The 27,793-nt window shown below is 42.9% G+C and overlaps 2 protein-coding genes across 6 annotated transcripts; both read left to right on the top strand.

Annotated features, from left to right (window-relative positions):
• The first annotated feature begins 55 nt into the window (after positions 1-55).
• LOC130375733 (lysine-specific histone demethylase 2-like) lies at positions 56-10,120 on the top strand. Its single transcript, XM_056582793.1, is given in 22 exon segments — positions 56-248; positions 512-654; positions 892-960; positions 962-1,014; positions 1,095-1,184; positions 1,389-1,500; positions 1,981-2,094; positions 2,191-2,229; positions 2,599-2,785; positions 3,140-3,324; positions 3,959-4,129; positions 4,423-4,497; positions 4,836-4,970; positions 5,295-5,466; positions 5,761-5,888; positions 6,443-6,574; positions 7,005-7,079; positions 7,194-7,310; positions 7,637-7,762; positions 8,131-8,253; positions 8,907-9,059; positions 9,314-10,120. Coding segments are annotated over 22 exon segments (2,499 nt in total). The 5' UTR covers positions 56-232; the 3' UTR covers positions 9,398-10,120.
• Positions 10,121-11,395: 1,275 nt separating this feature from the next.
• Positions 11,396-27,789, top strand: LOC130375391 (nucleolar protein dao-5-like). 5 transcript variants are annotated; one of them, XM_056582282.1, is made up of 37 exons: positions 11,402-11,578; positions 14,168-14,302; positions 14,570-14,680; positions 14,800-14,928; positions 15,125-15,238; positions 15,431-15,532; positions 15,636-15,746; positions 16,110-16,199; positions 16,303-16,416; positions 16,607-16,747; positions 16,960-17,055; positions 17,410-17,499; positions 17,603-17,716; positions 17,908-18,066; positions 18,280-18,390; positions 18,764-18,853; positions 18,957-19,070; positions 20,574-20,708; positions 20,854-20,994; positions 21,203-21,313; positions 21,829-21,918; positions 22,022-22,135; positions 22,328-22,468; positions 22,682-22,792; positions 23,162-23,251; positions 23,355-23,468; positions 23,660-23,800; positions 24,017-24,103; positions 24,464-24,553; positions 24,657-24,767; positions 25,136-25,225; positions 25,360-25,482; positions 25,728-25,760; positions 25,904-26,065; positions 26,216-26,419; positions 26,800-26,934; positions 27,050-27,787. In XM_056582282.1, exons 1-37 carry the CDS (start codon positions 11,527-11,529, stop codon positions 27,070-27,072), a joined length of 4,119 nt encoding a protein of 1,372 aa, XP_056438257.1. In that variant the 5' UTR covers positions 11,402-11,526; the 3' UTR covers positions 27,073-27,787. The 5 variants fall into 5 exon arrangements, with proteins under 5 accessions (XP_056438261.1, XP_056438257.1, XP_056438258.1 ...); XM_056582283.1 differs by lacking the exon at positions 24,017-24,103 and having other exon boundaries at positions 27,027-27,786; XM_056582285.1 differs by lacking the exon at positions 25,136-25,225 and having other exon boundaries at positions 27,027-27,786.
• Positions 27,790-27,793: the final 4 nt, after the last annotated feature.

Genomic DNA, 27,793 nt, shown 5'->3' with positions numbered 1-27,793 from the left:
CGCGTATGCCGTTGCCATGGTGATCCTTCCAGTACGGAAAGCGGCATGGACCGAAAACACCACATGAGCAAAACGCCCAGTTCCTTCTCCGAACCGGAAGTGGTGTGGGTTACCAAACCGCATTGATTTCCCTAAACAACGTGAAAGAACTGTTTTATTCATTTTCACTTCTGCAAACAACAGCCTTGTATCGCAGTTAATACGACGCAGAAAGGACCCAGATCAGGCAGCAATGCTGACGGACGCAGGTTGGTTGCGCAGCGGGGTGCATATTTTCTTCCACATGCCTCATTGGGTGTCAGTGTGTGTTATTGTTGAGCTTGCCGTGGGATCCTGCTGGCATTTAACTGTCTTTTCGCTTTGCATGGATAGGCTTGCATATTTGATCCCCTGTTTTTACTGTTAGTAATAGCAGCTAAATAAACACAACAAAGGTTGAAGAAAGTGCTTGCGTCTTTTTAACGGTATTTGCGACAACGGTCTTTTCCCTTGTCTTATTTTTCCATGTTAGACTATTCTGGAAATGCGTCTGGGGCTCGTCGGTCCAAGAAGAGGAGCTCGGGTGACTCACCGGGCGACGGCCAGTCTGTCCGCTCCTCCGGAAGGCAGGTCAACGTCAGGGTGAAGCGAACCAACAACCCTCCACCTGGGCAGGTACGAGGCCTGCACCCTGTCAATCACATTCAGACAAATCTCCTTATTAATAATCCTAATGATGTGGGCGAGTATCAAAACAATAATAAAAATCATTGTAATATAACCTTTATTTATAAAGCTTTAAAGCAAGGTTTGCAAAAGGTTTTACAAAAAGAACGACATTTTCAAAGGAGAGACTGATGTTTGTCTTTACTCCAGCGTGTCTGTCATTAACCTTCCCCCCGGGGTCTCCAGTGCAAGAGAAAAGCCACAGACACGGAGGAGGAAGACGAGCAGTCTGAGAAGAAGTACAGGAAATGCGAGGAAAGCGGGATGCTCTGCCACGTACCCCGTCTGCTTCGCCAGCTCTAATGAAAGGTATCGGGTTTCAGCTGTCCCTGTCCCTGTCTTTGTAGCCTGTAGGCATAACGTGCTAACGCCGGTCTGTGTGTCCACAGGTGCGCTAAGAACGGCTACACCTCTCGCTGGTACCATCTCTCCTGTGGGGAGCACTTCTGCAACGAGTGCTTCGACCACTACTACAGAAGGTAACACACACATGCATGCACACATAAACAATCACACGCACACATCTGCATACTTTATAATACATCATTCATATTTAGTGAGACGAGGACTCTCACTAAATGACCGGAAACCACAACCAGTAGTTACGGGTGGCATACTGTTTAGGTGATTGACAAGATTATTATTTTAAGGTCATGATTTCTTGTATTTCTCGGTGACGTCAGCCATAAAGACGGCTATGAGACCTACGCTTCATGGAAGAAAGTGTGGACCAGCAATGGGAAAAGCGAGCCCAGCCTCAAAGCTTTCATGGCCGACCAGCAGCTGCCCTTCTGGGTAAGGCCAACACCTATAGGGACCACCACCCCCACCTCGACCACCACCCCCACCTCGACCCCCACCCCCACCTCGACCACCACCCCTAACCTCGATCACCACCCCCACCTCGACCACCACCCCTAACCTCGACCCCCACCCCCACCTCGACCACCACCCCCACCTCGACCCCCACCCCTAACCTCGACCACCACCCCCAACTCGACCACCACCCCTAACCTCGATCACCACCCCCACCTCGATCACCACCCCCACCTCGACCACCACCCCCACCTCGACCCCCACCCCCACCTCGACCACCACCCCCACCTCGACCACCACCCCCACCTCGACCACCACCCCCACCTCGACCACCACCACCACCTCGACCACCACCCCCACCTCGATCACCACCCCCACCCCCACCTCGACCACCACCCCCCCCAGCCCCGGGGGTCCATGTCCGGGTGGGGTTCTGAGCCCCTCTGCCTCTCCTTTCAGGTCCAGTGCACCAAGCCGGCCTGCAGGAAGTGGCGTCAGCTGACCAAGGAGATCGCGCTGACCCCCACCATGGCGATGTCGTACCGCTGCGGCGTCAAGTTCAACAACACTAAGGTAACCCGGGAAACGGGCGAGAGGAGTTGATGGCGCACGGTAATGTGGTGTGGTTAGTTTGTACTGATTTTGTTCTGTTGCGCGTGTGTCCCTTAGATCGAAGGGTCCGACCAGTGCTCTCAACCAGAAGATTTGGTGAGTGTGACCTGGTGTCTGTGTGTGCGTTTTCAGGGGGTAAGATAGAGTGTGTTCATGTGTGAGAGGGACCAAAGGATGTATAGATTAATCTAAATGAGACCAAGAGAAGTTAAATGACACAAACCTGATCATCTGTACACAATTGTAGTTTTTTTCTCACAAACAAAATGCATACACTAAGTCAGATGGTCAATCACTGGAGAAAACTCCCAGCAACAAAGTTTAGTGGAGATGGAAAAAAACAACAGAAGTCTGCTCATAGAAAGTGGGAGGAGGAACCAGTCCATTGGCTACCACGGCAACAAAGCTTCCAAAAGCCCGGCACACACACGCACGCGTTCTTCATCCCTCTCCCCCTCTGCGCAGCGTGTGGCCGAGGTGATTGACAGCTGGTGGCACTCCATGCTGATCCTGCCCCCGCTGCTGAAGGACAGCCCCGCCAGCCCCTTCCTGGCCGCCTACTACCCCGACTGCGTGGGCATGAGCCCCTCCAGCTGCCCCGGCAGCGGGGCCGAGCTCCGGGGCCAGCACTGCCGGACCGCCCAGCCTCAGAGTGAGCACCGCAGCTGGGGGGAGGGGGGGGGCTTTAGCTATTGATCCACCACCGGAAAAATATGTTTTGTTGATAACTGACTTTGATCTCAGAAATCTGAGATACAATTTAGAATAGTGAGAATTAAGTCGGAATTCTGACTTTAAACTCAGAACTCAAAAACTATTTACATGTGGCCCTAATACCCTTCCGTACACACCCCTTTAGTCCATTTTATTTTGTTGTAATATCTATTTGAGATGGCTTAAATGAAGAAGATGGGAGTTTGGGTTGTCTTGAGCGCGGCCATAGAAGTCAAGATCTTCCTTCCATCCATCACAGCGCTCCCCTCTGTCCCCCCTCTCCCCCCTGCAGTCCCCGGCCTGAGCCCCTACTTCCAGCCCTTCTACCAGCCCAACGAGTGCGGCAAGGCGCTGTGCGTGCGGCCCGACATGATGGAGTTGGACGAGCTGTACGAGTTCCCCGAGTTCTCCCGGGACCCCACCATGTACCTGGCCCTCAGGAACCTCATCCTGGCCGCCTGGCACCGGGACTGCAAGGTAACGCTCGCCCTGGGGGCTTGACGGCTGGTTTCTAGTGGTGGTGTTGGTGGTGGTAATGGGGGGCTGGGCAAGGCTTTCAGCATTACACTGCTGGAGAATCAATACAATGAAACCCGTCAACAGTGACCTGTTGTATGGTGTGTTCTGTTGTGCGTCCTGGCACTTAATGTACAGACTTGTTGTTGGTTGTTAGTCCTTTCACTTAAAAATAGTACCTGGCATTGTTTAGCATCTTATCCTAGCTATCTTTGTAGTATACAGGGAATGGGTTAACCTAACAATTGTTAGTGGTTCTATGAACATCCTTACTGTACAAACAGTGATATTCAAATCGACTCATTGTCGAATGATAATGAGTAAATGATTAAAATCTATTTAATCATGATTAGGATTTAAATTATTCTTTTTTGCCTCTGTTATTTTTCTTTTTAATCTAGTTAGTATTTTATGTTGTATTTCTTTTAACGTGCATTGTAGCACTTTGAGGTCATTAAGTTGATGTAAAGTGCGTTATAAATAAAATGTATTATTATTATTATTGTAAGTCTCTGGATAAAAGCTTCTGCCAAACGCCCTAAACGTTAATATAAATGTATGATTGCATTTGTTCATGACTATATCTGTTCCCCAGGAGGTGCTGACTCCGCAGAAATGCGCGCCCCACATCGTGGTGCGCGGGCTGGTGCGGGTGCGCTGCGTGCAGGAGATGGACCGCGTGCTGCACTTCATGACCAGGAAGGGTCTGATCAACACGGGGGTCCTGGCGGTCAGCCGGCCCCTGCTGCCGGAGAGGTACCGCTCGGTGAGTACCGTCCTCCTGGCCAGCTCCACTGGTAGAGCAGGCTACTCATTTAATTTATTTTAATTGAAAATATATTCATTTCGAACAAGTAAAGAAAAAGAAAAAAGTAAGCAATGAATAAAATATAATGATGAAACAAGTGGACAGTTAGAAATAAGTCATATTCAAAAACAATGAAAAACCACATATGAAAACAAACTGTTTGAAAAGAATTGACACGGCTAGTATTTGATGAAAGTGGTCCGTTTATGTTGTGTTATGTTTTTGTTAACGGTACGATGACGTTTCTGCAGAAGAACGTGATCGTGATCGGCGCCGGGGCGTCTGGGCTCGCCGCTGCTCGCCAACTGCAGAACTTTGGCACTCAGGTGGGAAGAAACACACATTAGTACCAAATACACACCACTATTTTCCCCCCCATTTGTTGTTGTTTGTTCTGCTTGTATTGTCTTCTCCTTACTAGCATTTCGTTCAGCATTAACCCTTAGCGTCCGCTTTTGTTTGTATTATTTTAATTTCTGATTGTATTGTATTTTATTTATTTTTATCCTATGTTTTTCCGAGGCTGCTGGGCTATTGCAACAAACTAATTTCTCCTACGGGGGATTAATAAAGTTGCATCGTATAACCGCGGTGCTGTCGTCGAGGCTGAACGAGGTACTTCATGGTTGTACGTGAGATGGTGAGCTGAGGTTTGGTTCCTCAGGTGGTGGTTCTGGAGGCCAGGGAGCGGATCGGGGGCCGCGTCTGGGACGACGCGTCTCTGGGGGTGACCGTGGGTCAGGGGGCCCAGATCGTCAACGGCTGCGTCAACAACCCCATCGCCCTGATGTGTGAACAGGTGAGCCCCTCCAGGTGTGAGGTGGGTTTGAGGGGGTCCAGTCAGACCTTGCACCCCTCTCTGAAACCTTTTCAACCGAAAAAAAGCCCAACTGTATCAAACGGTCTCGGCGTCCCTGATTGGCTCGTTAAAACACCTGGGCCCCTCCCAGATCCGTATGCTCTAGAACTGCAATAACTGAAAATGTATTTGTTATGTATTTGTTTAGGACATTTTTTAGGTTTATTTTATTCAACATATGTATGTTTTATATGTTAATTAATATAAAAAATTAAATAAATCAGATAGTTTCCTTTGAATTTGCCTTTTCTTTTTCTCGTGAAGATGGGCATCAAGATGCACAAACTGGGCGAGAGGTGCGACCTGTTCCAGGAGGGAGGTCACATGACCGACACTGCCATAGACAAGCGCATGGAGTTCCACTTCAATGCCATCCTGGACGTGGTGGCGGAGTGGAGGAAGGACAAGACGCAGAACCAAGATGCGCCTCTAGGAGGTGCTGTTCTTACATTACCAATTATCAATAAAGAGAACCTCATGTAATCTGCCTTTAGCAAAGGTGTTCCAATGAGTAAACATTGAGTAAACCATTTGATGCATTATTTGAAAAACCATGTCAGATAAAAGCAAGGGGGGAAACACTTTTCGAAAGTAAAAGCCCTTTAATTTTTACGAATCAAAAAACGTATTAACTGTCCTTTCTTCTTACGGCCACAACCTGATGTTACCCTTACTTGTAATTCCGAAAGCATTCCTGTTTTACATGTTTACGTTTATCTGAACCTCACAGAGAAGGTCAAGGAGGTGTACAAGAACTTCCTGCAGGAGTCGGGGATCCAGTTCAGTGAGCTGGAGGAGAAGGTGATGCAGTTCCACCTCAGCAACCTGGAGTACGCCTGCGGGAGCACACTGGACCAGGTTCTGCCCCGCCCTCTCCCCCCCCCCCCCCCCCCCAGCAGACACGCCCCCCTGGTAGCAGACACATCCCCCTGTAGCATGTATCAGACACCCCCCCCCTATAGAAGACCCCCCCCCACGCCTCCCTGGTAGCAGACACGCCCCCTGGTAGAAGACTTACCCCCCTGGTAGAAGACTTACCCCCCTGGTAGCAGACACGCCCCCTGGTAGCAGACACGCCCCCTGGTAGCAGACACGCCCCCTGGCAATAGACACGCCCCCTGGCAATAGACACGCCCCCTGGCAATAGACACATCCCTTTTTAGATTGCTAATTGTCTAACTTTTTCAACTGCTTATTGGCAACATTAATTATTGGCTGCGTGTAATTACTCCCACAAACAATAGCTAAAGAAAGTATTGATGTTCGGTTAAGGCAGGTACGGTGACCAACCGTCTCTCGTGACCAACATTCAGTATAATAATTCCAAGTGTACTCATCCTACGCGCCTATGCTTCATAATAATTCCCAGTGCTCCCACACGCTGACCCCTGGCTGCTGGTCTGTGTTCCCAGGTGTCGGCGCGGTCCTGGGACCACAACGAGTTCTTTGCCCAGTTCTCAGGGGACCACACGCTGCTCACCAGGGGCTACTCCGCCCTGCTGCTCAGGCTGGCCCAGGGCCTCGACATACGCACCAAGTGTGCCGTGCGTACATCCAAAGCTCTCTTTACTACACTACACTACGCTATACTATTCTATACTAGGACCGCTACTATAACCACACCATACTATACCTTACTATACTATACTATAACCATACCATACTAAATTATTACTATATTAAAGCATACCATTTTACACTTTTACCATACCAAAACCAGACCATACTATACCTTACTATCTACTATTACAATACTAAACTGTATCATACCATATTATAACCATCATATACTACTACTTATGCCATATCTCAAAGCTCCCACTGGAAAATCTCTTGCCCTGTGAGTTCAAGCCCTCAACCTAAATGTAATCGTAAATAAATGTATATTTTTGGTTTTAAACTCCTTTTAACTGCTTTCCATCTGCCACCGCTTAGGATTTCAACAAAAAAACATCTATCTGTTTCCGATGCTAGGTTCAGTCCATCGACTACTCAGGTGATGTCATCAAGGTGACATCCTCAAAGGGATCTCAGTGGACGGCTCACAAGGTACAGACAAACACTATGTCCTCTTAATGTTGACCTGCTGGTGTTTATATTGGAGAGAACATTCGTCACGTTGTTTTACTTTGAAACATGATTTTCTCTTGACGCTGGTTCCAGGTGCTTGTGACGGTGCCGTTGACTCTGCTGCAGAAGAACCTGATCCAGTTCTACCCTCCTCTCCCGGAGAGGAAGCTCAAAGCTCTTAACAGCCTCGGGGCCGGCATCATAGAGAAGGTAAGGGGGGGGGGGGGGGGGGGGGGGGGCTCTGTGAAGGGAACCTGTGGTTCTCTGTCTCCTTGGCTATCTTTTTATATCTTAGTGTATTTGATGACATTTTTTAGAATTTAAACTTTGGTATTTTAGTGTTGATATTTTAATTTGTTCTTTACTACTTATATTCAAATGAATGAATTGATTACAGCCCACTTAATATTATACAGTATATTGAAGGTAAAGTAAGTCCAAAACTAATAGTTTGAATGAAGGGAGGTGTTATGTATTTCAGGGGTTGGATAGATAATTACAAAAAAAAGCGAAACCGTTTTCAAACCGTCTTGCAGATCGCCCTGCAGTTCCCCTACAGGTTCTGGGACAAGAAGGTCCAAGGCGCGGACTACTTCGGCCACGTCCCTCCCAGTCCGGACCAGCGGGGCATGTTCGGGGTCTTCTACGACCTGGATCCACAGGTTGGTGTGACTGACTGCTCCGGTAGAGTCCTTACAGAGTGGCCCTTCAAGTGTAGAGGAAAGCGAGTTAGTTAGGGTGTTCGACTCCCAGCCCCAAGGGTACTGGGTTTGATCCCCAATGCTCATCACGGCCTACCTGTAGGCATCGTTGAGCAAGCTGCCCTACCCACCCCTGCTCCTTGATGACCCGTTTCTGTGTTCAGTCTTTAACCCTCCGCCTGAATCCTTAGTTTGCTCAGTTCGCTACATTTATCGCGTTAATAACTTCAGCAAATGTCTGCCCAAAGCTGGGCTAAGGCTAGGCTAGCGTCGTTCGCGTCGTTAACGGCTAGGCTAGCGTCGTTAATTCTGCCGGTGTTGGCGTACAGGGGGAGCGGTCGGTGCTGATGTCGGTCATCACGGGGGACGCTGTGCCCTTCGTGCGTGACATGGGGGAGTCGGAGGTGGTCTGCGAGTGCATGAAGGTCCTGCGGCAGCTCTTCAAGGAACAGGTGAGCAAACTGGCTTCACGTTTTTCGTCCGGGCTCCCTCGCCCCGGATCAAGGTTGCTTTGTGGTGTAGCGCTTTGCCACCACGGTGGCATCTCAAAGGGGCTTCCCAGACCCAGGTAAGCCTGACAAAGAGAGACCAGAACCTCCCCAAAGCCCAGTGAAAAATGTAATCAAACGCCGCTAGAGGAAATGGAGAGAGTGGCATTGCTATGAAGGACACGATTGTAATCATTAGTGGAGTACAAATCGTTGCCCTCTAGCCTCTCCCTCTAGCTGTTTTCTGCCTCTTCTCAGCTCCCACCTCAGCTCCTTCTGGACTGACCTGACTGGCTGCTTGGCTCCTGCCATGAAAGCCCTCTTCATTATACAGTCCTATAAACGCTGCTCAGTAGACAGAAGGACTGGGGAGCATTATTAAAAGACATTCTACGCAAATACTACCCTCCAATTTTGATAGACGGATGGATAGATACATTATTCAGCCTGAGGGGAAACCTTGACGATTAATAAATAAAAGATGGATGAACCACAACAACAGAAACCACTAAAGGGACAGTACTGACGGTGCTGGAGTGTATTTGTGACTGAGCTGATAGGTGGTGTCCATTTCCACATCAGGGTAAACTGCATAACGGTCTCATGTTATTTGACAGGAGGTCCCAGAGCCGCTGAACTACTTTGTCACTCAGTGGAGCAAAGACGTGTGGTCCCAGATGTCCTACAGCTTCGTGAAGACAGGGGGCAGTGGAGAGGCCTACGACATCATCGCCGAGGACGTGCAGGGGAAGCTCTTTTTTGCTGGCGAAGTAAGTACTAATGAACAGCGTTTACTTGCGAGGCATTCGGCTACTCTTTATAATGCGTATATGTGTAAAAAGCGTAAAAAACTGTCAATCTAGAGAATGCGCAATTACTGAATATAAATGACTTCATGCCAACCTCTTTTTATATATATATACACACATATACATACATGAAGAAGCCAAACAAATGTTGTTTAACCATTTTCTTTTGAATCTCTATATTCTAATGTTTGTTCTTTTATTTATTTTTTATTTAGGCAACCAACCGACATTTTCCTCAGACGGTTACCGGAGCCTACCTCAGCGGGGTCAGGGAAGCCAGCAAAATGTCCGCCGTTTAAAACCTGACCCCACAAGGCACCCATAACACCAGCACACCCTCACGGGTCACACAGTACGACACAAGCTACCGTTGCTCAACCTGTACTGAGTTACTTTTGGATTGCTCCTCTTTAAAAACTGTGTTTTTGCTACTCGTACTGTGATATGTGTACAGACTGGCAGAATACTGTTTCCAACATGAAGAAGACCATGTATGTCAGGGGCTAGCTCTTTATTTATTTCCGCAAGGATTATAGCACTTTTTGTCTCAAACTATTAACAGTGTCATTTTTCGGTTGATGGGGAATAATAAATAAATATTTATGCTCATTCGAAAGCCCATCTGATGGAATCAAAGTTTGGATTTCCAGTTAAGTGAATAGTGTACTAGGTATCCTCTTACCTAGGGGGGGGGGGGACCAGGCTGTTTCAAACACCCTTAAACATTAAATTGGTAATGTTCTCGTGAACAGAAAAGACCACACATTTAGAAGCGATAGCATTTCTGTTGGCGCATTTTGGATGCCTGTTATTTAGTTTTTCCTATTTAATTCATTACACTACATCAGTAACAATGCTTCCTTTTTTGGATGTGCTCAATATATATAGGCCTACCATCTTAAAGAAAATCAGGGAAAGGCTACACCTTTCAAATAATTTATACCATGGCCTATCATACACTATTTGTTCTGTATGTGTAATAAAAAAAAGTATAACTGCCAACGCATTCCTGCCTCTTGCTTTATTATAATAAATGAATCAAATTGATGCCGCTGTCACATTAAAATTGTACCGGGGGCGAAAATTGTACCGGCCTACGTCATCGTTTGTTTACATCCTGACAACCTGCCCGGCAACAGACGACGCGATGCAGAAAACATGTTTCCAAACGACGAAATAACATAATACAGATAGCGGATCGCTATCTGTATTATGATAGATAGCGATAACACTTGTTTTTACTTTATATTTGTATTGTATTTAATTGTTTAATCGAAACAATAAAAAAATTTGCCCGCAAAACGGGCGATTGCGTCAAATGACGCGTCAACTGACGTAGGAAGGTTCTTGAACATTCGCAAACTGTCATGCTCGTTCATTGCACTCCTTCATTGAGCGTGAAAAGACAAACAAGTTAAACAATTCAATACAATACAAATATAAAGTAAAAACAAGTGTTATCTAGCGATCCGTTATCTGTATTATGTTTCAAGAACCTTCCTACGTCATTTGACGCGATCGCCCGTTTCGCGGGCAAAACATTTGTCATTTGACGCGATCGCCCATTTCGCGGGCAATTTTTTTTATTGTTTCGATTAAACAATTAAATACAATACAAAAAACAAGTGTTATCGCTATCTATCAGAATACAGATAGCGATCCGCTATCTGTATTATGTTATATCGTCGTTTGGAAACATGTTTTCTGCATCGCGTCGTCTGTTGCAGGGCAGGTTGTCAGGATGGAAACAAACGATGACGTAGTCCGGTACAATTTTCGCCCCCGGTACAATTTTAACGTGACACCGCCTTCAAAATGGCTCGGACGTGCGGAAGCTCTTACGTGTCTTGACGTAAACCTTCCCTTCTTCCGAAATAAGAAAGTTCAGGAAACGTTCGTAAGCTATTTCATAAAACCGGAAAAATCGATCGTTCGAAAATGTTTGCCCATAATTTCGAGCGATGTGAACGCACCAGAATACCTATAGTATGGTCAGAGAATGTCTAATATTCGTAGACGGGCTCTGGTCTGGTGCTATTGCTATTTAATTTATTTATTCTATTTTATCCTTTTTTAATTGATCGCTTATGTTCCTGCTTGTTTATATGGTGTTATATATATATATCTCTTCTTCATTGTTCATTGTTATTGTCTTAATGTATGCACCTTAATCAACAAGCCAAATTCCTGGTTGGTGTAAAACCCTTCTTGGCAATTAAATCCTTTCTGATTCTGATTCTGATTGTCGCATGATCTTTACATGACGTCATGTGTTGCGTCACACTACTGTCATCATACGTCATCAGAGTGCGACGGGCGCACTTTTTAAACCGCCTTCCGTAAATAAACTTTTCAAACGACAATTCTAATCAAAAGTGTCGTTCTGACAACAACAACGTTTTTTTCCCGGCAGCCTGTGCTGTTTAAAATGGATAAAGTCACAGACACATCACATACTTGTATCAAAGACGGCCCATCAGGTAATTACAACAGCATGTAACGTTATTGAGTCTATATGACAGCAGTATTACATTTGTCATGTTAATCCACATGAAAAGTCTCCCATTGATATTGCTTTCTATCTAATACATGATATCCTTGGATGCGGTGAGGTGTTGAGACACAAATGATGAGCCTGCTCTCATCCTGGTTCTCTGTTGTAACTCCTCCACTTCTCTTGAACTTTATCTTCTTTGTTTTGTGTTGGACAGATAACTCCTCAGATGCGAACCATTGAGCAAGCATACTGTTGTGTATGTAAGTGGATATTAAGTATAAAGCAGTGAGAGACGGAGAAGATTCATAACATGCTTTTTAATCCACTTCCGTGTTTTGTTCTACCTCCGTTCTTACGTGCGTATTATATGAACAACTCTGGTGGCATAGGCAATATGTGGTATAGTGCGCAATGGGCATTGCACTATACCACATATTCCTTTCGTAGGAAATTAAACTCTGTACTGTAGCACAAGAATATCAGTACTTCAAGAACAATCAATGAAAACTAAAACAACAGTTATAGTAATCTAGATACATAAAAAAACACGTTATCTTTAGTTGTAGCAATCTATATATATAAAAGACACTTCATCTTTAGTAGTAGCATAGTAGCAAAAGTATGAAAAATTATGGGCTAGTAAAACAGTAAACAAATTTCAGCAAAAATGCAGGATGAACATGGTGACATCATTTTTTTTCTTATTTTTTTTTCTGTGTGCTTTTTTAAGTCACATAGTCTCTGGACCACACTGGGACACGTCTCACTCTTGGTACCCTGGGAGAGGGGGGAGGGGACTGTACAGTTTCAGGTGGTTCAGATGTGCTTGGTAGCACACAAGCATCATCCCGCTGTGATGTAGAAGCACTGGAACCCATGGAGGGTGTCGGTGCAAGGTGGATGGCATTCCGCAATTCCCCATCAGAAAGCATGTAGGTGGCAGAACCTTTCCGAGCTACCACCTTGAAGGGCTGGGTGAATTTTGAATGTCCTTTTGCAGTGATTCCAGGCTTCCGAATGCGAACAGAAGAACCAACTTGGAAAGAAGGTGGTTTTGCACAACGTCGTTGATCTGTGTACCGTTTTGTTTTCTCTTGTTTCCTCTCGATGTTCTGTTTCAGGTTTGTTTGATCTTTAAGAGGCCATGTGAGGTGGAGACCTCTGATGGTTAGCTTTGTATTGAGCAGTTTACAATGCAGTGTCTCGGCAGGAGATACTGAGGTTATGGCATGGGGAGTGGCTCTGTATGTATGCAGAAACTCAGTTACAAAGGCTTTCAAAGGTTTACCTTCAATCCTGGCAGTCTGGAAACAGTCCTTGAATACTCAGCTGGAACAAAGGGCCATTGTCAGTGACCAGTTCAAGTGGATTTCCTTCCCTACTAAACACAGTGGCAAGAAAGGTCATTGAGGTTACAGCTGAGCAGAAGGCCATCTCAGGCCATCGGCTGTAGTAGTCAACGAGAGTGATTGCAAACGCGGCAGTCAGGAGGTGCAGTCTGTATAGGTCCCGCAATATCCACTGCCAGCTTTTCCCAGGCTGCAGTGGGAGTCGGCACAGGTTGCAGCGGGGCGACGACATGGGTGATTGCAGTTTTGTCGTGCTTCTGGAGCACGGCACATGCATCACAGGCCTCCGAGAGGACTTCAGCAGTGACTGCTGCAAAGTCCGCTGAAACAACAGCCACAGCTCTTGATGGTTCTCTTAATCTGACGCATCTGTTGTGACGACTGTTGGCAAGGAAGGATCGATCAAGGCAAGAGCAGGACTTGTAGCTATGATGTCTTTAACCTCCTCGGTCCAATGGAAATCAGTAGACTTTCGAAGTCGAGCACGAAGAGGTTCCATAAGTGTGGCGTAGTTAGGAATGAACTTTGAATACCACGCAGTCAGGCCAAGAAAAGAACGTAGCTACTGAGCATCATGAGGAGGGGGATCTTGAGTCACAGCTTGGACATGGCCAGGGTCCGGCTGTAGGCCAGAGGCAGAAACGAGATGCCCAAGGAAGGACAACTCAGTCTTCCTGATGTGGCCTATCGCTGTGTTCAGCTATGATGTCATCCAAAAAGCGTTGCACACCTGGTTGATCTGCCAGGATCTGAGACGTCATCCGTTGAAAGGCCCTGGGGGCTGAGGCCAGGCCATATGGGACTCTGTCATGCGTTATGAACGCTGTAAGGTCTCTGCTGCTAGGATGTAGCTGGACTTGATGCTAGGCATTTTGTACATCAATTGTGGAGAACATAGTTGCACCACGGAGCTCACGAAAGACTTCTTCGATGTGTGGCAAAGGGTGACTGTCTGTCACCACTGCTCTGTTTGGCTCACGTAGATCCACACAAAGACGAATGCCGCCGGTCTTCTTCTTTACGACCACCACAGGAGACACCCTTGCAGACGAGTCCACTCTCTCTATGATACCCTCGAAAGAAATTAACATATCGTCAAGAAGTGTCGTGGAAATATACTTGCTCTGATATTTACTTGAAACGAATCGCAGGGTGTCTCATGGCAATTGTGTTCAATATTGATTGTATGAGATGATTGACCACCAAATGTTGCATTGACGAAGGGTTATCGAGCGACAGCAGTGATGACGAGCCACTGGTCAAGATCGCCTCCAAGAGTCCTCAGGTGACCATGCTTCTGAAGGTGATGGTGGAGCGGTGTCCGGTTAAGGAGTTTGGGAACAGGTGTAAAGGCACAGGTGAGACTACAGCCGGTGCAACAAACACATATCCCTTTAAGAGGATTGTTGCTTAGAAGATTTACACGCATCTTGTTTCTATCTTTATTCACGTGTTTCTTGTTTTCCCACACAGTAAGAAATAGTACTGGTTCGTAGGGATGAAAAGTCTCCCATTGATGTTGCTTTCTGTCGAATACATGATGATATCCTTGGATGCGGTGAGGTGAGGAGATACAAATGATGAGCCTGCTCTCATCCTGGTTCTCTGTTGTAACTCCTCCTCAGAGCTCCATCTGCGGCTGGACCCCAGCGACTCAGACGAGGAAGCCGAAAGACAAAGGCGTAAACAGGACGGCAAAACAGGCTTTCGGAAAATGGAGGAACGGGACAAAAGTGGTAAGAAAAACTTAACGTTGGAACAATTTAAGACACTTTTAAGATAGTCATTCATGCAATTCAGCAACTCTTCTTGATAATTCGGGCTGTTGTCTGCCATTATATTTATGTCCAACCAGTTCTGGACAGTGCTGATGATGAAGATGATGTTCCTCTGGTGAACGTACTGAAGAATCTAAAGGATAAGAAACAGTCTGAGCAGACAGCAGGTCAGACCCTCAACTCTGAGGGTCAAACGCAAGACGATGGTAGGTGGAATATAATAACAGTAATCCTTGTGCGATATTAGTTCATTATGTCTTTCACAAGACTATAAATAATCTTCTACAATAAAATCACAAGGCTACTTTAAAGTTTTTCTGACTTAAGCTGTTTCAAGGATGTATTTCATACTAGATGTATTTCTGTGTCTATAACTTTATATTCCCGGTGTTGTGTCGACAGGAGACTCCTCAGATGATGAGCCCTCGTCCAAAGTAGCCAAGTCTCGTCAAGCAAAGAAAGCCTCGGCCAATCAGATCCAATCTAGAAGTATCCATAGGGGGAACAGAACAGCAGGTGACGCCTCGTTAAACGTGACAAATTACACATAAAAGGGCTTTATGTATTACAAGTAATTAACATAATTTAATATGATCAACACAGAGTGTGAACATAATGGAAAGAATTTAAGTCAAGTCTCAATGTGACCAATAGATTCTGTCAGATTCCCTTTTACCATTTATCATCTACCATTTTATGTCCCCCCAGTTCTGAACAGTTCTGATGATGATGAGGATGATGAAGATGATGTACCTCTGGGGAACGTACTGAAGAAGCTAAAGGAGAAGAAAACTTCTGAGCAGACAGCAGGTCAGACCCTCAACTCTGAGGCCCCTCAGACACAACATGTTATATTTCATACTAGATGTATTTCTGTGTCTATAACATTATATTCCCTGTGTTGTGTTGACAGGAGACTCCTCAGATGATGAGCCCTTGTCCAAAGTAGCTAGTTCTCGTGCAGCAAAGAAAGCTTCAGCCAATCAGAACCGATCTAAAAAAATCCATATGCGTAAAACAGCAGGTGAATATATATCATTTTTTCTAATTTCACAAAATACACCTCAGAGTCAAAGTGCCAAAGTGTTTTATTTCTCAAAATTAATTCATATAATATTATGTATTTTTTTTTAATTTAACAAATGACGCAATCATTCAGTAAATTGTATTTTACTAACAAGTATACAGCATTATGCCTTTATAATAAATAATATATTTTAGGTTTTTCTAAAGCTCTTTGCAGCAATTTTCTTATTTGTAATCGCCTAAGAATAAAACGAACATAACCCCAGAACATGATGGTAATGACAGAAAGTCCTAGCTTTAGTGTTGCCTTGTGTTGGAAATCACTGCATTTGGTCATCTATTATCCTATTGGTCCACCCAGTTCTGAATAGTTCTGATGATGAAGATGATGCTCCTCTGGTGAACTTAACGAAGAAAACAACGGAGGAGAAACAGTCTGAGCAGACAGCAGGTCAGACCCTCAACTCTGAGGCCCCTCAGACACAACATGTTATATTTCATACTAGATGTATTTCTGTGTCTATAACTTTATATTCCCTGTGTTGTGTTGACAGGAGATTCCTCAGATGATGAGCCCTTGTCCAAAGTAGCAAAAACTCGCTCATCAAAGAAAGCCTCGGCCAATAAGAACCGTTCTAGAAGCATCAATATGGGGAAAAGAAGAGCAGGTGATGCCTCGTTAAACGTGACAAATTACACATCAAAATGGTTTATATATTACTAGTAATTAAATAATTTAATATGATCAACACAGAGTGTGAACGTAATGGAAAGAATTTAAGTCAAGTCTCATGTGACCAATAGATTCTGTCAGATTCCCTTTTACCATTTATCATCTACCATTTTATGTCCCCCCAGTTCTGAACAGTTCTGATGATGAGGATGATGAAGAGTATGTACCTCTGGGGAACGTACTGAAGAAGCTAAAGGGGGAGAAAACTTCTGAGCGGACTGCAGGTCAGAGCCTCAGTTCTGAGGCTCCACAGACACAACATGAGGGTAGGTGGAGTTAAATAAAGATAATCCTAGTGCGTTATAACTTATAACACATTGTTTACATTATATCTTTAGCAAGACTGGAAATATCTTCTATACAATGACACGGACACATTTGAGTTTCTCTGTCTTCAGCTGTTTCCAGGATGTGTTATATTTCATACTAGATGTATTTCTGTGTCTATAACTTTATATTCCCTGTGTTGTGTTGACAGGAGACTCCTCAGATGATGAGCCCTTGTCCAAAGTAGCAAAGAAAGCTTCAGCCAATCAAAACCGATCTAAAAAAATCCATATGCGTAAAACAGCAGGTGAATATTATTTTTTCTAATTTCACAAAATACACCTCAGAGTCAAAGTGCTTTATTTCTCAAATTAATTCATATAATATAATGTAATATATATTTTTTAATTTAACAAATGACGCAATCATTCAAAAAATTGTATTTTACTAACAAGTATGCAGCATAATGCCTTTATAATAAATAATATATTTTAGATTTTTGTAAAGCTCTTTGCAGCAATTTTCTTATTTGTAATCGCCTAAGAATAAAACGAACATAACCGCAGAACATGATGGTAATGACAGAAAGTCCTAGCTTTAGTGTTGCCTTGTGTTGGAAATCACTGCATTTGGTCACCTATTATCCTATTGGTCCTCCCAGTTCTGAATAGTTCTGATGATGAAGATGATGCTCCTCTGGTGAACTTAACGAAGAAAACAACGGAGGAGAAACAGTCTGAGCAGACAGCAGGTCAGACCCTCATCTCTGAGGCCTTTCAGACACAAGATGTTATATTTCATACTAGATGTATTTCTGTGTCTATAACTTTATATTCCCTGTGTTGTGTTGACAGGAGACTCCTCAGATGATGAGCCCTTGTCCAAAGTAGCAATAACTCGCTCATCAAAGAAAGCCTCGGCCAATAAGAACCGTTCTAGAAGCATCAATATGGGGAAAAGAAGAGCAGGTGATGCCTCGTTAAACGTGACAAATTACACATTAAAATGGTTTATATATTACAAGTAATTAAATAATTTAATATAATCTACACAGAGTGTGAACATAATGGAAAGAATTTAAATCAAGTCTCAATGTGAACAATAGATTCTGTCAGATTCCCTTTTACCATTTATCATCTACCATTTTATGTCCCCCCAGTTCTGAACAGTTCTGATGATGAGGATGATGAAGACGATGAAGATGATGAAGATGATGTAGCTCTGGGGAACGTACTGAAGAAGCTAAAGGAGGAGAAACCTTCTGAGCGGACTGCAGGTCAGACCCTCAGTTCTGAGGCTCCACAGACACAACATGAGGGTAGGTGGAGTTAAATAAAGATAATCCTAGTGCGTTATAACTTATAATACATTATTTACATTATATCTTTCACAAGACCGGAAATAATCGTCAATACAATGACACGGACACATTTGAGTTTCTCTGTATTCAAGTGTTTCCAGGATGTGTTATATTTCATACTAGATGTATTTCTGTGTCTATAACTTTATATTCCCTGTGTTGTGTTGACAGGAGACTCCTCAGATGATGAGCCCTTGTCCAAAGTAGCTAGTTCTCGTGCAGCAAAGAAAGCTTCAGCCAATCAGAACCGATCTAAAAATATCCATATGCGTAAAACAGCAGGTGAATATATTAATTTTTCTAATTTGACAAAATACACCTCAGAGTCAAAGTGCCAAAGTGTTTTATTTCTCAAAAGTAATTCACATAATATACATCTATTTTTTTAATAAAAACAATAAATAAAAAAAATGATGCAATCATTAAGTAAATTGTATTTTTCTAACAAGTATACAGCATAATGCCTTTATAATAAATAATATATTTTAGATTTTTGTAAAGCTCTTTGCAGCAATTTTCTTACTTGTAATCGCCTAAGAATAAAACGAACATAACCGCAGAACATGATGGTAATGACAGAAAGTCCTAGCTTTAGTGTTGTCTTGTGTTGGATATCACTGCATTTGGTCATCTATTATCCTATTGGTCCTCCCAGTTCTGAATAGTTCTGATGATGAAGATGATGTTCCTCTGGTGAACTTAACGAAGAAGACAACGGAGGAGAAACAGTCTGAGCAGACAGCAGGTCAGACCCTCATCTCTGAGGCCTTTCAGACACAAGATGTTATATTTCATACTAGATGTATTTCTGTGTCTATAACTTTATATTCCCTGTGTTGTGTTGACAGGAGACTCCTCAGATGATGAGCCCTTGTCCAAAGTAGCAAAAACTCGCTCATCAAAGAAAGCCTCGGCCAATAAGAACCGTTCTAGAAGCATCAATACGGGGAAAAGAAGAGCAGGTGACGCCTCGTTAAACGTGACAAATTACACCTGAAATTGTTTTATGGATTACAAGTAATTAACGTAATTTAATATAATCTACACAGAGTGTGAACATAATGGAAATAATTTAAATCAAGTCTCAATGTGACCAATAGATTCTGTCAGATTCCCTTTTACCATTTATCATCTACCATTTTACTAAACACAGTGGCAAGAAAGGTCTTCACAGTCATTGAGGGAACAGCTGAGCAGAAGGCCATCTCAGGCCATCGGCTGTAGTAGTCAACAAGAGTGATTGCAAACGTGGCAGTCAGGAGGTGCAGTCTGTATAGGTCCCACAATATCCACTGCCAGCTTTTCCCAGGCTGCAGTGGGAGTCGGCACAGGTCGCAGCGGGGCGACATGGGTGATTGCAGTTTTGTCGTGCTTCTGGAGCACGGCACATGCATCACAGGCCTCCGAGAGGACTTCAGCAGTGACTGCTGCAAAGTCCGCTGAAACAACAGCCGCCATCTCCAGCTCAGGCTCTTGATGGTTCTCGTAATCTGACGCATATGTTGTGAGTGACGACTGTTGGCAAGGGAGGATCGAACAAGGCAAGAGCAGGACTTGTAGCTATGATGTCTTTAACCTCCTCGGCCCAATGGAAATCAGTAGACTTTAGAAGTCGAGCACGAAGAGGTTCCATAAGTGTGGCGTAGTTAGGAATGAACTTTGAATACCACGCAGTCAGGCCAAGAAAAGAACGTAGCGACTGAGCATCATGAGGAGGGGGATCTTGAGTCACAGCTTGGACATGGCCAGGGTCCGGCTGTAGGCCAGAGGCAGAAACGAGATGCCCAAGGAAAGGACAACTCAGTCTTCCTGATGTGGCATTTCGCTGTGTTCAGCTTCAACCCACTCACTGGTAGGCAGTGGAGGACTGCTTTCAATCTTGTCTCATGAAGTGCAGGGGTCTCTCTCTGTATACTATGATGTCATCCAACTAGCGTTGCACACCTGGTTGATCTGCCAGGATCAGAGACGTCATCCGTTGAAAGGCCCTGGGGGCTGAGGCCAGGCCATATGGGACTCTAGTGAAACGAAAAAGTCTGTCATGCGTTATGAACGCGGTAAGGTCTCTGCTGCTAGGATGTAGCTGGACTTGATGCTAGGCATTTTGTACATCAACTGTGGAGAACATAGTTGCACCACGGAGCTCACGAAAGACTTCTTCGATGTGTGGCAATGGGTGACTGTCTGTCACCACTGCTCTGTTTGGCTCACGTCGATCCACACAAAGACGAATGCCGCGGCCCGCCGGTCTTCTTCTTTACGACCACCACAGGAGACACCCTTGCAGACGAGTCCACTCTCTCTATGATACCCTCGAAAGAAATTAACATATAGTCAAGAAGTGTCGTGGAAATATACTTGCTCTTATATTTACTTGAAACGAATCGCAGGGTGTCTCATGGCAATTGTGTTCAATATTGATTGTACGAGATGATTGACCACCAAATGTTGTTGCATTGACGAAGGGTTATCGAGCGACGGCAGTGATGACGAGCCACTGGTGAAGATCGCCTCCAAGAGTCCTCAGGTGACCATGCTTCTGAAGGTGATGGTGGAGAGGTGTCCGGTTAAGGAGTTTGGGAACAGGTGTAAAGGCACAGGTGAGACTACACATATCCCTTTAAGAGGATTGTTGCTTGGAAGACTTACACACATCTTGTTTCTAGCGACAGAAAGCAATGTGACCAATAGATTCTGTCAGATTCCCTTTTACCATTTATCATCTACCATTTTATGTCCCCCCAGTTCTGAACAGTTCTGATGATGAGGATGATGAAGATGATGTACCTCTGGGGAACGTACTGAAGAAGCTAAAGGGGGAGAAAACTTCTGAGCGGACTGCAGGTCAGAGCCTCAGTTCTGAGGCTTCACAGACACAACATGAGGGTAGGTGGAGTTAAATAAAGATAATCCTAGTGCGTTATAACTTATAATACATTATTTACATCATATCTTTCACAAGACTGGAAATAATCTTCTTCAATACAATGACATTTTAATTTCTCCGTCTTCAGCTGTTTCCAGGATGTGTTATATTTCATACTAGATGTATTTCTGTGTCTATAACTTTATATTCCCTGTGTTGTGTTGACAGGAGACTCCTCAGATGATGAGCCCTTGTCCAAAGTAGCAAAGTCTCGTGCAGCAAAGAAAGCTTCAGCCAATCAGAACCGATCTAAAAAAATCCATACACGTAAAACAGCAGGTGAATATATTATTTTTTCTAATTGGACAAAATACACCTCAGAGTCAAAGTGCCAAAGTGTTTTATTTCTCAAAAGTAATTCATATAATATAATTATATATTTTAAATTAAACAAATGACGCAATCATTAAATAAATTGTATTTTACTAATAAGTATACAGAATAATGCCTCTATAATAAATAATATATTTTATCTTTTTGTTTCCATTTACATTTAGGGCATTTAGCAGACGCTTTTATTCAAGGGGACTTACAATAAGTACATTTGTAATAAGAAGTGAAACAATATATCGCTGTCAGTACAGTAAAGATGTTCATAGAAGCAAGTGCAAGTAATAACTACCACTACTACTTTGTAAAGCTCTTTGCAGCAATTTTCTTATTTGTAATCGCCTCAGAATAAAACGAACATAACCGCAGAACATGATGGTAATGACAGAAAGTCCTAGCTTTAGTGTTGCCTTGTGTTGGATATCATTGCATTTGGTCACCTATTATCCTATTGGTCCTCCCAGTTCTGAATAGTTCTGATGATGAAGATGATGCTCCTCTGGTGAACTTAACGAAGAACACAACGGAGGAGAAACAGTCTGAGCAGACAGCAGGTCAGACCCTCATCTCTGAGGCCTTTCAGACACAACATGTTATATTTCATACTAGATGTATTTCTGTGTCTATAACTTTATATTCCCTGTGTTGTGTTGACAGGAGACTCCTCAGATGATGAGCCCTTGTCCAAAGTAGCAATAACTCGCTCATCAAAGAAAGCCTCGGCCAATAAGAACCGTTCTAGAAGCATCAATACGGGGAAAAGAAGAGCAGGTGATGCCTCGTTAAACGTGACAAATTACACATTAAAGTGTTTTATGGATTACAAGTAATTAACATAATTTTATATAATCTACACCGAGGTGTGAACATAATGGAAATAATTTAAATCAAGTCTCATGTGACCAATAGATTCTGTCAGATTCCCTTTTACCATTTATCATCTACCATTTTATGTCCCCCCAGTTCTGAACAGTTCTGATGATGAGGATGATGAAGATGTTGTACCTCTGGGGAACGTACTGAAGAAGCTAAAGAAGAGGAAAACTTCTGAGCAGACTGCAGGTCAGACCCTCAGTTCTGAGGCTCCACAGACACAACATGAGGGTAGGTGGAGTTAAATAAAGATAATCCTAGTGCGTTATAACTTATAATACATTATTTACATTATATCTTTAGCAAGACTGGAAATAATCTTCAATACAATGACACGGACACATTTGAGTTTCTCTGTCTTCAGCTGTTTCCAGGATGTGTTATATTTCATACTAGATGTATTTCTGTGTCTATAACTTTATATTCCCTGTGTTGTGTTGACAGGAGACTCCTCAGATGATGAGCCCTTGTCCAAAGTAGCAAAGTCTCGTGTAGCAAAGAAAGCTTCAGCCAATCAGAACCAATCTAAAAAAATCCATATGCGTAAAACAGCAGGTGAATATATATTATTTTTTCTAATTTCACAAAATATACCTCAGAGTCAAAGTGCCAAAGTGTTTTATTTCTCCAAATTAATTCATATAATATAATATAATATATATTTTTTTAATTTAACAAATGACGCAATCATTCAGTAAATTGTATTTTACTAACAAGTATACAGCATTATGCCTTTTATAATAAATAATATATTTTAGGTTTTTCTAAAGCTCTTTGCAGCAATTTTCTTATTTGTAATCGCCTAAGAATAAAACTAACATAACCCCAGAACATGATGGTAATGACAGAAAGTCCTAGCTTTAGTGTTGCCTTGTGTTGGATATCACTGCATTTGGTCATCTATTATCCTATTGGTCCTCCCAGTTCTGAATAGTTCTGATGATGAAGATGATGTTCCTCTGGTGAACTTAACGAAGAACACAACGGAGGAGAAACAGTCTGAGCAGACAGCAGGTCAGACCCTCATCTCTGAGGCCTTTCAGACACAACATGTTATATTTCATACTACATGTATTTCTGGGTCTATAACTTTATATTCCCTGTGTTGTGTTGACAGGAGACTCCTCAGATGATGAGCCCTTGTCCAAAGTAGCAATAACTCGCTCATCAAAGAAAGCCTCGGCCAATAAGAACCGTTCTAGAAGCATCAATATGGGGGAAAGAAGAGCAGGTGATGCCTCGTTAAACGTGACAAATTACACATCAAAGTGTTTTATGGATTACATGTAATTACCATAATTTTATATAATCTACATTGAGTGTGAACATAATGGAAATAATTTAAATCAAGTCTCATGTGACCAATAGATTCTGTCAGATTCCCTTTTACCATTTATCATCTACCATTTTATGTCCCCCCAGTTCTGAACAGTTCTGATGATGAGGATGATGAAGATGATGTACCTCTGGGGAACGTACTGAAGAAGCTAAAGGGGGAGAAAACTTCTGAGCGGACTGCAGGTCAGAGCCTCAGTTCTGAGGCTCCGGAAACACAACATGAGGGTAGGTGGAGTTAAATAAAGATAATCCTAGTGCGTTATAACATTATTCACATTATATCTTTAGCAAGACTGGAAATAATCTTCTATACAATGACACAAACACATTTGAGTTCCTCTGTCTTCAGCTGTTTCCAGGGTGTGTTATATTTCATACTAGATGTATTTCTGTGTCTATAACTTTATATTCCCGGTGTTGTGTTGACGGGAGACTCCTCAGATGATGAGCCCTTGTCCAAAGTAGCAAAGTCTCGTGCAGCAAAGAAAGCTTCAGCCAATCAGAACCAATCTAAAAAAATCCATACACGTAAAACAGTTAATTTTTCTAATTTGACAAAATACACCTCAGAGTCAAAGTGCCAAAGTGTTTTATTTCTCAAAAGTAATTCATATAATATAATATAATTCTATTTTGTTAATTTAAGATTCAATCATTAAGTAAATTGTATTTTACTAAAAAGTATACAGCATAATGCATTTATAATAAATAATCTATTTTAGACTTTTGTAAAGCTCTTTGCAGCAATTTTCTTATTTGTAATCGCCTCAGAATAAAACGAACATAACCGCAGAACATGATGGTAATGACAGAAAGCCCTAGCTTTAGTGTTGCCTTGTGTTGGATATCACTGTATTTGGTCATCTATTATCCTATTGGTCCTCCCAGTTCTGAATAGTTCAGATGATGAAGATGATGTTCCTCTGGTGAACTTAACGAAGAAGACAACGGAGGAGAAACAGTCTGAGCAGACAGCAGGTCAGACCCTCAACTCTGAGGCCCCTCAGACACAACATGTTATATTTCATACTAGATGTATTTCTGTGTCTATAACTTTATATTCCCTGTGTTGTGTTGACAGGAGACTCCTCAGATGATGAGCCCTTGTCCAAAGTAGCAAAGTCTCGTGTAGCAAAGAAAGCTTCAGCCAATCAGAACCAATCTAAAAAAATCCATACACGTAAAACAGCAGGTGAATATATATATTATTTTTTCTAATTTCACAAAATACACTCGGAGTCAAAGTGCCAAAGTGTTTTATTTCTCAAAATTAATTCATATAATATAATATAATTATATATTTTTAATTTAACAAATGACGCAATCATTCAATAAATTGTATTTTACTAACAAGTATACAGCATTATGCCTTTATAATAAATAATATATTTTAGGTTTTTCTAAAGCTCTTTGCAGCAATTTTCTTATTTGTAATCGCCTAAGAATAAAACAAACATAACCGCAGAACATGATGGTAATGACAGAAAGTCCTAGCTTTAGTGTTGCCTTGTGTTGGATATCACTGCATTTGGTCATCTATTATCCTATTGGTCCTCCCAGTACTGAATAGTTCTGATGATGAAGATGATGTTCCTCTGGTGAACTTAACGAAGAAGACAACGGAGGAGAAACAGTCTGAGCAGACAGCAGGTCAGACCCTCATCTCTGAGGGTCTGACCTGATATATTTCACCCTTTTAGCCATAAGCTGTTTCCAGGTTCGATTTTGATTCATAATGTCGTAGCTCCCCTTTAACCTTATCTTCTTTGTGTTGCGTTGGACAGATGACTCCTCAGATGACGAACCATTGAGCAAATTTACAAACACTCGACCTTCAAAGAAAGAGGAGGCAAATCCGATCGAGTTCAAGAGCAGCCGCAGAACTAACAAAAAGAAAAAAAGAACAGGTGCGGTCCTCTTTACACTTGAGAACAAATGACAGCTTTAGTCCACATATGTGACTCTTCTTTGCCACTAAACGTATACATTTATTGGGGAAATAGGGTTAGAGTTAGGAAAAATAATTCTTCATTATTTAACATTTAATGTATTTTGTGAATATATTTTTATGTGTGTATTACTAAGTATTTATATAATTCCTTTTATTTAGTATTTCTCCACCTTACCTTGTTGTTCTCCCCTCCATATCCAGGGTCTTCCAGTGACGACTCGGACTATGAGCCGAGTAAGAAGACGGCCCCCAGACCTTTTAGTTTTTACAAATACTATTTGAGCCTTTATTAATTTAGCAAATGCGGAGTCCTGTCCGGCCCTACCTCAAAGAGTATCAGCTGATATCCGCTGGTCTACGCGTTGGTCTTTCCCCAGACACAGAGTCCTCATATGGGAACTCTGATGATGATGACGTTCCGCGGGTGAACCTGGGCAGGAAGGAGAACCAGTCCACCACCAAGACCGGCACCAAGACCAGGTCCACACCGGCCCAGAGGTCTACATCCAAACCCCCCAAAAGGGCACCCAGGATGCATGGTATTACCGCTACATGATACTAGTTCAAGTAATGATAATAAACCAGTTCTCTCAGGACAGGTTGGTTTTACGTTGTACCGATGTCCCTTTGTATTACCGTTCAGAAGACCCCCCTTTCCTGATGTGACTGTTGTGATTTCTGTTGAACAGCAACCGCAGCTGAGAGCTCTGAGGACGAACCTCTGCTCAACCTGTTAAAGAAGCCGCTCAAAGACGGGACAAACAAAAGTTTGTCGCAAGGGAATGGCCAGAGGACAGAGAAGAGAGACCAAACTCCTTCGAATAACAACCAAGGACCATCAGAAAAGGCCATAGTCACCAAGAAGATGAAAAGACAAAGGGCTTGCAATAATGGTAACAGAGCGCCCCAATCAGAGGGGAATTCAGGTCACGGTGCTTTGTTTGAACAAGAACTAGGGACTCGTTGACTTGTCAGGGTTGACTGGAATATGACTGTGATTCTCTGCAATTTAGCATTTTAGAGAGTGTGGTTCCGAATAGCTTCCCACATGCTAAGTAGAACACTCTGCTAAATGAATTGCAACTTAATGAAAGCAGAAATTAATATATAGTCAAGGCGCGTTGTGGAAATATACTTGCCTAACTCAGATTTTTACATCAAATGAATCGCAGGATGTCTCATGGCAATTGTGTTCAATATTGATTGCATGAGTTGATTGTCGTCAGCCTCACTTGTGATTTATCGACCACCAAATGTTGTTGCATTGACGAAGGGTTATCGAGCGACAGCAGTGATGACGAGCCACTGGTGAAGATCGCCTCCAAGAGTCCTCAGGTGACCATGCTTCTGAAGGTGATGGTGGAGCGGTGTCCGGTTAAGGAGTTTGGGAACAGGTGTAAAGGCACAGGTGAGACTACAGCCGGTGCAACAAACACATATCACTTCAAGAGGATTGTTGTTTAGAAGATTAACATGTATCTCGTTTCTATCTTTATTCAGATGTTTCTTTTTTTCCCACACAGAAATAACTAGGACTGGTTCGTAGGGCCCGCTTAGCCTGGGTATACCCATTCTGCCTTGTGCGCAGCTTCATTTTGCGCTGTCGGCTGAAGCAGAAACGACGGCTTTGAAAGAATGAGGAAGCCTTCTACACTGGAGCAGTTCATGTTGCATTTTGGAAATGTCTAGAAGTTAGTCATAGAAAATGTTTAAATGTTTTTTAAAATTCAAAAGGTTTTAATGATCAAATTTTTATTAGATTATTTTCTGTACCTTTTTATTTAGATGTATGCATCATTTTATATATTGTCCATAGTTTGTCACTGAAGTTCAAGTTCAAATGTTTTGAAAAGAAAAATGAAGTGGAAAATGATTTTGTCATTCAAAAGTATTAAAACGACTTTCATACATGATCATTCATGATTCGTTTCCTGCAGCCTTCCATTCAAATATAACATGATATGTCACGAAGGCATCCAACCAAGGTGAACGAAAAAGAAAATACAAATTTCGTCGTCCGTAGGCCTATATCAATTATTGTTGAGTGATTCTGGGGCCAGAAATCGTGATGAAACTGCTACTCTCAAATAGGGTGAAGCAATATTGACTGTCAATATTCTGACATCCATTTTCCAGTGGTAATAAGCATTCAGAGTGTCACCACCATCAACCCTAGCACTCCCCTAGGCCATGTCACGGTACACCACTGACACATCGATGGACATTTTCAAAGCATCTCATCTCTGGCTGAGATCGAGTGTTTATTT

This window comes from Gadus chalcogrammus, chromosome 22 (assembly GCF_026213295.1).
Source record: "Gadus chalcogrammus isolate NIFS_2021 chromosome 22, NIFS_Gcha_1.0, whole genome shotgun sequence".
Classification (NCBI taxonomy): Eukaryota; Metazoa; Chordata; class Actinopteri; order Gadiformes; family Gadidae; genus Gadus; species Gadus chalcogrammus.
The sequence above is the reverse complement of the archived record's forward strand: the minus strand, read 5'-3'. Positions and strand labels throughout refer to the sequence as shown.

Coding starts and splice junctions, on each gene's coding strand:
- LOC130375391 (XM_056582282.1), top strand. CDS start 11,527: ATGGATAAAGTCACAGACACATCACATACTTGTATCAAAGACGGCCCA. Junction 11,579..14,167: donor TATCAAAGACGGCCCATCAG/GTAATTACAACA, acceptor GCATTGACGAAG/GGTTATCGAGCGACAGCAGT. Junction 26,420..26,799: donor ACAAAGGGCTTGCAATAATG/GTAACAGAGCGC, acceptor GCATTGACGAAG/GGTTATCGAGCGACAGCAGT.